Here is a 12,443-nt window from a genome sequence, read left to right as displayed (position 1 = left end):
CCCGAGTGGGGGAGATCCCCCTGGAGAAGGAAATGGCAATCTATTTCAGTATTCTTGCTTGGGAAATCCCATGGACAGAGGCGGCTGGTGGGCTACAGTTTGTGGGGTTGCAGAGAGTCGGACACGACTGAAGGGACTTAACACGTACACACACACACAAATATATAAGAAGAAAACGGAAACAGAGATAAAAGGAAAATGCTACTTCCCTTCCCATCCTAAGGGGGTGCCTTTGGCTCCAGAGCTGTCTTTTTTCCCCCATGTTCCCCTTTTAGCTTTTTGTTTGTTCGTTTGTTTAAGCAAATGGTAGGTAGCAGACTGCTTCAGAATTCCTGATCATTTACTGCAGATCTTTTAATACCTTTGGACGAAAGTTTTTGTTAGAGTTTAGGTGAACTCTTATCCTTAAGGATTTGTGATCTAATGAGAAAACTAAGTAGATGTGGCTCTTTTGCCCAGAATGGTTCCCAGGATGAGTGTAACAGATTTTGTTTTATTATATGGATCTTTTTTTGAGTTAGAGAATTGTTGCCTTCTATTTTGGTGTGGCTTCTTTTCATTTCATATGCTGTGTCTCTCTCCAGCTCTCCTACAAATTAAGTCTCTTGGGTTTTCTGATCAAACATTCTTCAAGGGGACAGATACTTGTTTCTTTACTATTCTAAAGTTCACTCACTTGTTCTTAAGGTAGTACTTCTTGAATTGTATGTAGATGTATATAATGTATATAATGAAGATTATAGATGCATATAATGAAAAAATCTGACCATCAGGCCAGATAAACATGTACAACCCAAGCTGATTTCATGTGGGCTGCGAATCCCATGAATTCGTTTTTGGAGGCCTAATAAATGCTCCTCTTTTTTTTCTCTGCAAATATGGTAACTATAGTAACTGCGCATTCTCAGAAAATCCATTTAAAAACCTGACTTCCTAGAGCTGTATTTCAGCTTAGAGTAGTGAATTTTACCACCCCGGTGCACAGACTTGTACTAGAAAATTGATTCGGCACTGTGGCGATCCGTTGCTCCGAGTTACATAGCAGATCTGCCTGCTGCACCATTTAAATTGACCCCATCACCGTCATAAAATTTGATACTGCATGCACTGCCCTAGGAAAAAAAGGCAATATGATGCAGCTTCAAAAATGAGATTCAGAGGATTAGAATGTCATTTTTGATTTTAAATGACTTCCACTCTCTCTGTGCCCGAGTCACTGTTTGCTCCTCAGGCCTGTGTCAATACCACACCGCCGAGATCAACCAATAAATATGAGCACAGGCGGGTTCGTTTCCTCTTTGCCTGTTCAATTTCACAGTCTTCATCTTTGTAGTAAATGGAGCATTGATGTAACCCAGTAAGAGGAGGGCTTCAAGGGCAAACCACAGCTGCACAGTAGGTGGTGGTCTCACGGCCGGGGAACTAGTTAATGCCTTGGGCATTCATCGTCATGCAGAAAAAGGCAATCTTGGTGTACCGCTCTCCTGACCAGACATGCAGGAAAAATTTTAAGGCTGTGGATTAAGGCAGACACTCGATTATCAAATGAACCAGGACGTTGGCATGAAGTTGTCCAAGTAGAGCTTGTGAAATGGATTTGAAGTATTCTGTGTCCTTATTGAGCTTGCTGTCCAAGGGACTCTCAAGAGTCTTCTCCAACACCACAGTTCGAAAGCATCAATTCTTTGGTGCTCAGCTTTCTTTATGGTTCAACTCTCACATCCATACATGACTATTGTAAAAACCATAGCTTTGACTAAAGCTTTGGGTCTGGTCTAAATGCCTTAATTTTAGACAAAGCCAAGTTACTGAAATGGGCCCATTGCTGTCGTAACATCATTACAGCTGGAGGGCGAGACATTGGTCGCAAACCGCAGAGGACCATGAGGGTGAGTGTGGCTAGCACGCGCCCTGGTGGCCTTTTTTGTGGAGCGAGGTACAGGGGCAGACGTGGCCTCTCTTCTTGTCTAGACTGTGTGTGCGTGTTACTCGCTAAGGCATGTGTAACACTTTGCGACCCCATGGACTGCAGCCCTCCAGGCTCCTCTGTCCATGGGGATTCTCCAGGCAGGACTACTGGAGTGAACTGCGATTCCCTTCTCCAGGGGAATCTTCCCAACCCCAGGGATCGAACCCAGGTCTCCCACATTGCGGGCAGATTCTTTACTCTCTGAGCCACCAGGGAAGACCCGTCTCCATTGTAGAAACACCTCATCTTGAAACTGACAGTAGCCCTTCACAATGTCCATGCTTTCCTTCACCTCCTGCAATCCCAAGGCCCGCTCCTAGGGGGAGCTCTCCTCTTCCCTCTCCACATCTCCCCCCCTGTGACAGTGACTTCAGTAACAGCCCCCCAGAGTACTTGCTTTGTGCAGGGGGCACATGTACCATTAACACTCACGCACCGCGCACCACCACCCTCCCCCCGCCACCGCCCACAGCCCCAGGTGAAGACAGAGCTTGCTCATTTGATATCTGCCGCCCGCAAGAGGTAATCTCTGGACAGTCACATGGTCACCTGGATGAAATGTGACCCACCGCCTTGCTGACCGTCCGTCCCAGCACCGGCCTTGTCCCCTGGAGAGGAGAGGCACACCCTTGGGTAGCAACATAGAGGACATGCAGTGGGATTCAGATACCTTAAAGGATGTCATCTTCTGCCTTCTCCCTCCTCCAGGGTGGTTTAAGGCAAGGGTCCCCAGCCCCCAGTATCTAATGTCTAATGATCTGAGGTGGAGCTGATGGAATCAGAATAGAATAAATGCAGTGTGCTTGAATCACCCTGGACCTGCCCTGCTCCCCCAACACCCCGTGGAAAAATTGTCTTCCATGAAGATGATCCCTAGTGCCAAAAAAGGTTGGGGACTGCTGGTAGTGGGCATCAGGCTCAGTCGTGGGTGAAGTGGCCGCCCTCAGCTGACCCGATGGAATGTGGGAACTGGACAGTTCTGCGAGCCTTTTTAGATTGGCTTCAACTTTGCACAAGTGCATTGTTTTGGTCAGGGTATTTGGGCAGTATTTTTGTTCTGGTTAAGGCTTGAGTGGGGATTGAGAGATTTTAAGTTGCCTGAAGGCTGCCACTAGGCTTTTTATGATGTTCTTATAACATCAGGCTGGGAGTTCTGCTGGCAACAGAAACCCATAGCTGTTCCTGGCAAAAGCAGATGAGAATAACATGCTCAGGTTGCTCTTCTGGTCCTCAATATTCTGGTGTCGTCGAGGCGCTAATGCTCAGTTAAAATCAGATTTCAAGAGAGTTAGACGTTCTAGTACATTCCTTCATATCAGGACACAGACCATTGATATGAAAGTTCTAGTTCAAGGCAGACCAGTATGTTCCTTCACACCAAGACACAGACTACTGATGGGTGGAACTCCTTTAATTTTCACTTTACAACAAAGCCTGAACTAAATATAAACATGAAGCCCCAAGTCTTTGAGAGTCCCTTGGACTGCAAGGAGATCCAACCAGTCCATCCTAAAGGAGATCAGTCCTGGGTGTTCATTGGAAGGACTAATGTTGAAGCTGAAACTCTGATACTTTGGCCACCTGATGCAAAGAGCTGACTCATTAGAAAAGACCCTGATGCTGGGAAAGATTGAGGGCAGGAAGAGAAGGGGATGATAGAGGATGAGATGGTTGGATGGCATCACTGAGTCAATGGACATGAGTTTGGGTAAACTCTGGGTGTTGGTGATGGACAGGGAGGCCTGGCGTGCTGCGGTTCATGGGGTCGCAAAGAGTCAGACACGACTGAGCGACTGAACTGAACTGAGCACATGTTCCCTCCTTTCCCTCCCATCCCATCACCAACACTCTTCAAGAGGTGAATTAGGCCACTGCCATCCCCGGCAGTTAGGTGGTAGGACCAGTAGGTAGAACAGGAGCTTCAAGCATGGCTCACTGTGCCCTCCTAAGTTCAGCAGCAACTATATTTGGGTTCTCAGCAGATCCATTTTCCTAAATGCTTTGTCCTATAACCATGTTAAGGACTTGTCCGAGGTCCTGTGACTGACTAGTGATAAAATTCGGGACCTGGAAAATTACTATCCGTGGTCATTTAGTGCAGATCTTTTTAGTCTTCACAGCCATAATTTTTTTTCCCCATCAGTAAGAATTTATTAGGTTAAATATGTCTAAGGCAAAGTTTCATAGTTCTTTTAAAAAATTTACTTATTTTTAATTGAAGGATAATTGCTTTCCAGTATTGTGCTGGTTTCTGCCATACAGCAACTTGAATCAGCCATGGGTGTACATATGTCCCCTCTCTCTTGAACCTCCCTACCCCTCCCACCCCATCCCACCCCTCTAGGTTGTCACAGAGCCCCAGTTTGGGCTCCCTGAGTTACACAGCAAATTCCCACCGGCTCTCTATTTCACACATGGTGAAGTGAAGTGAAGTGAAGTGGTAGTCACACAGTCGTGTCCGACTCTTTGCGACCCCATGGACTGTTAGCCTGCCAGGCTCCTCCATCCATGGGATTTCCCAGGCAAGAATACAGGAGGGGTTGCCATTTCCTTTTCCAGGGACTCTTCCCAACCCAGGGATTGAACCCGGGTCTCACGCACTGCAGGCAGATTCTTCACTGTCTGAGCCACCAGGGAAGGCAGATGGTCATGTGTATTTCTCTCTCCATTCGTCCACAGCCGTGATTTTAACGGGCTCCCTTGAATCTTTTCACTGCTTGTTGCTCTTTTCCAAACGCCCAGGCTCCAGGTTTATATAGTGTTGATAATGAGAAGAACGCATGTTCCAGTTTTCAGAAAAACTAGTAAAGACACTGCTTTTCCTTATGTCCCTCAGCGCCTCTGATTTATGAAGTGCTGTCTTTTCCCTCTCAGGTGCACTTGGAACTACCTCCCAGCTCTCCAGTAGTGCAAACACAAGAGGATTTTAACCTGCTTAAATCAAGCAACTTTAGAAGATACGAAGTCCTTACGGAGATCCTAACGACGCTGGGCCTAAGCTGTGACGCAAAGCAAGCTCCTGCCTTAACGCCTCTTTACCTGCTGACGGCGACCGAGGTGAGTGTGTGGTGGGGAAGGACCCCCTCAGATGCCCTTCTTCAGAATGGTGACCCTTCCCCCAGTTGTTGTGTGGCTGGGGGTTTCAATTTTGATTTCTTTTCTTTTTTTTTTTAATACTTATTCATTTATTTTTGGCTTTGCTGGGTCTTTAGTTGCAGTGAGCGGGGGTTCCTCTTTGGTTGCAGTGTGTGGGCTTCTCATCGCGGGGGCTTCTCTTGTTGTAGCGTAAGGGCCTGGTAGTTGCCCCACAGCATGTAGGATCTTCCCGGACCAGGAATCGAACCCGTGTCCCCTGCACTGGCAGGCAGGTTCTTAACCACCAGACCACCAAGGACATCCTTGATTTCTGTTTTCATTTTCTATTTCTCTTTTGACTTTGGGTTTGGAAATCACATTAAAATTGTCCAAATATAACTGATTTTTGGGGGGGTTTCTATAAAGAAGAGGGAGAACACTGGAGTTTAGAGGGTGTTAAGTCTCTTAAGTTATTGCCCTTTCCACTTGAGGTGGGGAAGGTCACTGTTTTCTGTGTCAGGAGTGTATTTGGAAAGCACAGTGTATTCAGTTGGGATTAAAAGCCTTTGTTTTCATTTGGGCCTTTCTCAGGGAATCTTTGGGTGGGAAAACCACAACTTGTTTCTTTTGTGCTGATGTCTGCCATCTTGTGGCAAAGGGGGCTCTGGGTTTCAGTTTACGTCTTTTAGTTTGGTCTAAAAGGAAAATGCCATGGAGTTGGGAATGTATTCAGAATTTTTCTTGGCCTTTTGTCTTCGTTTATGCCTGAGGTTGTTACCAGGTTGGGCTGGTTGCCAGGTTCTTCAGGTGCGTCTTTTCAATAATCTCTTGGCTTTGTGAAGCTGTTAATTTCTCATTACTTGCGGCATATTATTTTGTGGGTCTGTCTCTTCCTCGGTAGGTAAACTTGTGAGTTTAGTGACATAACTGTGTAGTTTCAGCAAATAGCTGATAGTCCAGGTTACTCTAAACTTACCTGCTTTCCCTCGAAAAGAGCAAATTATACCCTCAGCACCAACATTTCTAAAGGAGGGAGAATGCTCTCAGTTTTCTCTTGGGTGTTTTTTTGTTTGTTTGTTTGTTTGTTGTCTTGTTTAAGCCCCGGGTACAGCCTGTGGGATCTTGGTTCCATGACCAACGATTTGAACCCAGGCCGTGGGCAGTGGAAGCTCGGAGTCCTAACTGTTGGAAATTCCCTGAGGAATTCTCTTTTGCATTGTCCTCTGTCCCTTGGCCAACTTACTTTTTGGCAGAGACTAGAGCTGTGAGTTTTCCAGGTGGGAATGTCAACTGGAGGAGACAGATAGAAAATCTGACAGCGTTTAGGATTCGGATACCTTGTGGGATTATTTGAGGACTACGTGAAATCATACCTATGAAAGTTTTGTGTAAATTGTAGTATTTAAACTTTAGCGCAATTATTATTGTTACTATTATGTTATTATTGTTGTTGTTGGGAGATTGAATGAGTTAAGAGTGTATAATGTGCCTAATAAGTTCCTGGTGCCGAGGATAAAAGGACTAAGTGATGTTTTTAATAAAAAAATAAAAAATTGTAACTATAGCAATGGATGAATATTTTTTTAATCTAAGAAACATTCATTGCATTTTCTTGCTTTTTTTTTCTTCTATTTTTGGCTGTGCTGCGCGGCATGCAGGATCTTAGTTCCCTGACCAAAGACCGAACCTGCACTTCCTTTAGTGGAAGTTTGGAGTCTTAACTGCTGGATAGTCAGAGAATTCCCCCCAAAATTTAAACTATAGCAATGGTTAATTTTTTTTTTTTCACTTAAGAAGCATTCATTGCATTTTCATCACACAGATTTTAGGCAGTCAGCACTCTTCTTAATGGGTGCTCTTGGGGATAATGTTAGGACTTTTGTTTGCACTTTCATCTCAGACCTCAAAGTTCCACATCATTTATCTCTGTTTTATATGTTAAGTTAACAGAAGGCAAAGCATCAGCTCCATCTTGTGAGTTTAAGTGTCGAAATAAAGCCAGTCCTCTGAGCTTCAACTCATAGATACAACTATAGAAAGCTATGACAAACCTAGAAAGCATATTAAAAAGCAGAGACATCACTCTGCTGACAAAGGTCCATATAATCAAAGCTGTGGTTTTTCCAGTAGTCATGTATGAATGTGAGAGTTGGACCATAAAGAAGGCTGAGTGCCAAAAAATTGATGCTTTTGAATTGTGGTGCTGGAGAAGACTCTTGAAAGTCCCTTGGACTGCAAGAAGATCAAACCAATCAATCCGAAAGGAAATCAATCCTGAATATTCATTGGAAGGAATGATGCTGATGCTGAAACTGAAGCTCCAATGCTTTGGTCACCTGATGTGAAGAGCCAGCTCATTGGAAAAGACCTTAATGCTGGGAAAGATTGAGGGCAGGATAGGAAGGGGGTGACAGAGGGTGAGATGGTTGGATGGCATCACCGATTCAACGGACATGAATTTGGGCAAACTCTGGGAGACAGTGAAGAACAGGGAAGCCTGGGATGCTCCAGTCCAGGGGGGTCGCAGTGAGTTGGACACGACTGAATGACAGAACAACAGGAAAGCCGCCACGTTGGAGGGATGGGGTAGAGTCTTGGGGTGAGGGTTTCTTGTCCTCTAGAATGTGGGTGTCACCCTTCTAGATCTCTCCCTCTCCTTTCCTGAGCGTGGAGGGCTGAGGCTGGACTTGTGAGGGGTGCCTGCCTGCTCCAAGGTCAGGGAGGGAGACAGACCCAGGCTGGCCCTGGCAGTGCCCTCTGATCTTTCCAATGAGTTCTGACCGTGCCAATCTTGGGACTTGAGCCTCTTGACTCTTGGATGTAGCAGTGAAAAGAGTCACCTGCTTTTGTCTTAATCCCCTGTGAGCCAAGGTTTAGAAGTCTAGCTTTTCCCGTGTCTTCTTTAGATGGGCACAACCTTAGGTTTTGCATATTTGTCTGTGTATGGGCTGAAACTCCAATACTTTGGCCACCTGATGCAAAGAGCTGACTCATTTGAAAAGACCCTGATGCTGGGAAAGATGGAAGGCGGGAGAGAAAGGTACAGCAGAGGATGAGATGGTTGGATGGCATCACCAACCCGATGGACATGAGTCTGAGTAAACCTTGGGAGTTGGTGCTGGACAGGGAAGCCTGGCGTGCTGCAGTCCATGGGGTCGCAAAGAGTCAGACACGACTGAGCGACTGAACTGAACTGTGTATATTACAATACACAGAAGATGCTTCATATTTTTGTTCTCCTGGTTAGCTGCCTGGGCGTGGGAGTTCCATTTTCTCCTATTGATTGGTAACCCCCACTGACGACAGGGAAGCCTTCCGTGTGGCAGTCCATGGGGTTCACAAAGAGTCGGACATGACTTACCAACTTAACAATAACAACAACTCAACAAACTGTGGGAATGCACAGGTTGAACAATGTGAAAACAAATGTAAAAGTCAAAGTGTTAATCGCTCAGTTGTGTCCAACTCTTTGCGACCCCCATGGACTACTGTAGCCTGCCAGGCTCTCTGTCCACGAAATTCTCCAGGCAAGAATACTGGAGTGGGTGGCCATTCCCTTTTCCACGGGATCTTCCTGATCCAGGGATCAAACCCGGGTCTCCTGTATTGCAGGCAGATTCTTTACCATCTGAGCCACCAGGGAAGCAGATATTTGATTTATATACACATACACAAACATTCCGCACGGACCGCATGCCGACCTTTACTATATATCTTTGGGAAAGAGGAGTTCTGAGAAATGTTCGTTTCTCATTTTGAGTCCTGCACTCGGTCTGATGGGTCTTGGGTGTCTGTCCTGGGGACTACTTTCCTTCCTGCATTCTGCACTCTGGATTCTCCTTTCCTTTGGGAAGGACTGAGTGAGCACGTGACTGTCGTGACTCCTCATTTTTTAGTGGTCATTAATTCCTCTTAGAAGACCTTGAGTCTGCTGTAGAAGGAGACGCAGGAATTCAGGGTGTTAGCGTGTGTTTTTCTGCAATACAAGTTCTCCGAAGGATTATTGTGCAAATGGATGTGAAGGTGGCTGTGATGGTCCTTCTGGGCGAGCCCCCGGGCTCCTCTTCTGATGCTGAACTGGACACATCTTGGAACACCTCGGTTGTTGTGCTGGTGCTTCGTGGTAAAGATACGGATGACAGACTGGGAACAGAATTGGACTGTACTCTCTATTTGGTTTTCCTTCTTAATAGATCTCATTGCTCGGCATGGAAATAAGTTACAAGGGGAGGATCCTGGTATCCATCATCTGTTACACGTGACTCATCCTTAGGTTTCTCACCTGCCTTTGGGATTAGATGCCCGTAGACCCTGCTTCCCTCTTCCTGTAAAATACTCTGTGCTGTTGGGAATCTGAGATCTCTGACCACACGGTGTCGCTGCTGAGCCAGGCTTCCTGGTGAGCAGGCAGAGATTTGATTTTTTTTTTTCCCTCTCTCTCGACATCAGTTTTGCATGGTGTAATTTAGTCGTTTCGGTGGCACTTTTCTTTTGGGCCCATAGAAATTATTTCAGAGTCACAGTTAATAATATTCACCTTTCACTGAACATTTACTGTGTGTACTAGGTGGGACCGTAGGATGGCCTATGAAAGAACAAAATAAACACACTGGCTATCTAAATAGTTTTACTGCATACCAGCTGTGTTTATACAGTTTGGTGCCTGGACACTCACTCTTTGTAGCAAATAGCACAGAAGATTTATGAGGTACCTATGTGTTTCCATATTGCACTGATATAAATGGAAAAAAATAACACATGATCCAAGTAGGAAAAAACACTCACCCGAGGTACAGCCGACCCTTGGCATTTGCTGGAAGTGTGTTTCTGAGACCTTCGTTGACACCCAGACACCATAGTAGCATGTGATTTCCGCTATAAAAGCTGGTCACGTATGACTTCATGGGTGTCACCATGCATGACACCACGCGGAGGCGAGGTTCCGCGGAGGTGCAGACTCTGGGTGGCCCAGCTGAACTTATCTGCACAAGGTCTTCCCATTTAAGCAAATCCGCTGGGGGCAGGACTGAAATTCAGTTCTCTGCAGAATTATGACGTGACATCTTGTATGAGCACCTGTACACCACATGCATACGTCCACAGAAAAAAAAAAGACTGGAAGGAATATATATGGGGGGTATATTTCTGGGTTTGGGACTTAATGGTGATTTTATTAAATGTTAAAAAAAAAATCTTTTTATTTTTCACATATTCTGTTCAGTTCAGTCGCTCAGATGTGTCCGACTCTTTGCGACCCCATGTGCTGCAGAATGCCAGGCCTCCCTGTCCATCACCAACTCCCAGAGTTTACCCAAACTCATGTCCATTGAGTCGGTGATGCCATCCAACCATCTCATCCTCTGTTGTCCCCTTCTCCTCCTGCCTTCAATCTTTCCCAGAATCAGGGTCTTTTCAAATGAGTGAGATCTTCTCATCAGGTGGCCAAAGTACTGGAGTTTGAGCTTTAGCATCAGTCCTTCCAATGAACGCTCAGGATTGATCTCTTTTAGTATGGATTGGTTGGATCTCCTTGCAGGCCAAGGGATGCTCAAGAGTCTTTTCCAACACCACCTTTCAAAAGCATCAATTTTTCAGTGCTCAGCTTTCTTTATAATCCAACTCTCACATCCATACATGACCACTGGAAAAACCATAGCCTTGACTAGATGGACCTTTGTTGGCAAAATAATATCTCTGCTTTTTATTAAGCTGTCTAGGCTGGTCATAACTTTCCTTCCAAGGAGCAAGCGTCTTTTAATTTCATAGCTGCAGTCACCATCTGCAGTGATTTTGGGGCCCCAAAAAATAAAGTCTGCCATTGTTTCCCCATTTATTTGCCATGAAGTGACGGGACCGGATGCCATGATCTTAGTTTTCTGAATGTTGAGCTTGAAGCCAACTTTTTCACTCTCCTCTTTCACTTTCATCAAGAGGCTTTTTAGTTCTTCACTTTCTGTCATAAGGGTGGTGTCATCTGCATATCTGAGGTTATTGATATTTCTCCCGGCAATCTTGATTCCAGCTTGTGCTTCCTCCAGCCCAGCGTCTCTCATGATGTACTCTGTGTATAAGTTAAATAAACAGGGTGACAATATACAGCCTTGACGTACTCCTTTTCCTATTTGGAACCAGTCTGTTGCTCCATGTTCAGTTCTAACTGTTGCTTCCTGATCTGCATACAGATTTCTCAAGAGGCAGGTCAGGTGGTCTGGGATTCTATTACAGACATGTATTATTTTTATAATGAGCAAAACCAGTTATTAAAGATTTTAAAAAACCAAATCACTGTATGTCATTGGACTTTGAAGGCATCCCATAAGAGGTCAAAACTTAAATGTTAAAAGGTCAAGGACTCGGGGCTTCCCTGGTGGTTCAGTGGTAAAGAATCAGCCTGCCAATTGCAGGAGACTCAGTTTGATCCCTGATCCAGGGAAGATTCCACATGCTGCACAGCAGCCGAGCCTGGGCCCCACAGCTATGGAACCTGTGGTCTGGAGCCCAGGAGCCACAAGTACTGAGCCCATGGGCCACACCTGCTGAAGTCTGAGCTCTAGAGCCTGTGCTCCACAACAGGAGGAGCCGCCACAATGAGAAACCCTAGCTGCGCAAGTAGAGTGTGGCGTGCCTGATTGTCCCAGCTTGAGAGAAGCCCCCACAGCAACAAAGACGCAGCACAGACAGAAGTAAATAAAATAAAATTATTTTTAAAAGTGTTGTTACAATATCATTAATCAGTTCAGTTCAGCTCAGTCGCTCAGTCGTGTCTGACTGTCTGTGACCCCATGGACTGCAGCATGCCAGGCCTCCCTGTCCATCACCAACTCCTGGAGTCCACCCAAGCTCATGTCCATCAAGTCGTTGATGCCATCCAACCATCTTATCCTCTGTCATCCCTTTCTCCTCCCACCTTCAATTTTTCCCAGCAGTAATGATTAATATTTTTAATAAGAAAGGGCAAGTACTCTTGTGTAGGAGTTGATTGTTTGATATTTGAGACTCGCATTAGTTATTCAAAAAGGATTTGACTTTGTTAGTAAATGCCTCTACTCTGGCTGCTGCCTGTTGGTTTAACTTTAAGCCCGCAGCTCAGCACGTGTGCATCTCTGGGCCTCAGCAATCCTCTCGCTCAATGACTGGAAGATGCTCCTGGTGGTCATTCCTCCTTCTAGTGCCCCCCGACCCCTGCCTGGACCTAGCAGTTTCTTGAATGTCATACTGTTTTGAACCATTAGTCAAAGGAGACCACATGTGTGCGGGCATCTATGTAGTGAATGCTTGCAAACAGATCACTTCCTCTCCGGAGGAGTGGCTACAGCCCAAGAGTCAAGCACCACGGGGGCGCCCCAGGGTCCAAGGCCACCACAGCCTCCCAGCACTGGTGGTGACCAGGAGTTAGCCA

The 12,443-nt window shown here is 45.7% G+C and overlaps 1 protein-coding gene across 4 annotated transcripts in view; it reads left to right on the top strand.

The window, feature by feature from the left end:
- HLCS (holocarboxylase synthetase) overlaps positions 1 to 12,443 on the top strand; it is a 215,374-nt gene that overhangs the window by 46,176 nt on the left and 156,755 nt on the right. For all 4 annotated transcript variants that reach the window (XM_025293769.3, XM_025293775.3, XM_025293760.3 and 1 more), the window contains exon 5: positions 4,844 to 5,026. In XM_025293769.3, coding sequence (XP_025149554.3) covers positions 4,844 to 5,026 — 183 coding nt within the window. The remainder of the gene's footprint in view (positions 1 to 4,843; positions 5,027 to 12,443) is intronic.

This window comes from Bubalus bubalis, chromosome 1 (genome assembly GCF_019923935.1).
Source record: "Bubalus bubalis isolate 160015118507 breed Murrah chromosome 1, NDDB_SH_1, whole genome shotgun sequence".
NCBI classification, from domain to species: Eukaryota; Metazoa; Chordata; class Mammalia; order Artiodactyla; family Bovidae; genus Bubalus; species Bubalus bubalis.
This window is presented reverse-complemented; position numbering and strand designations above follow the sequence as displayed.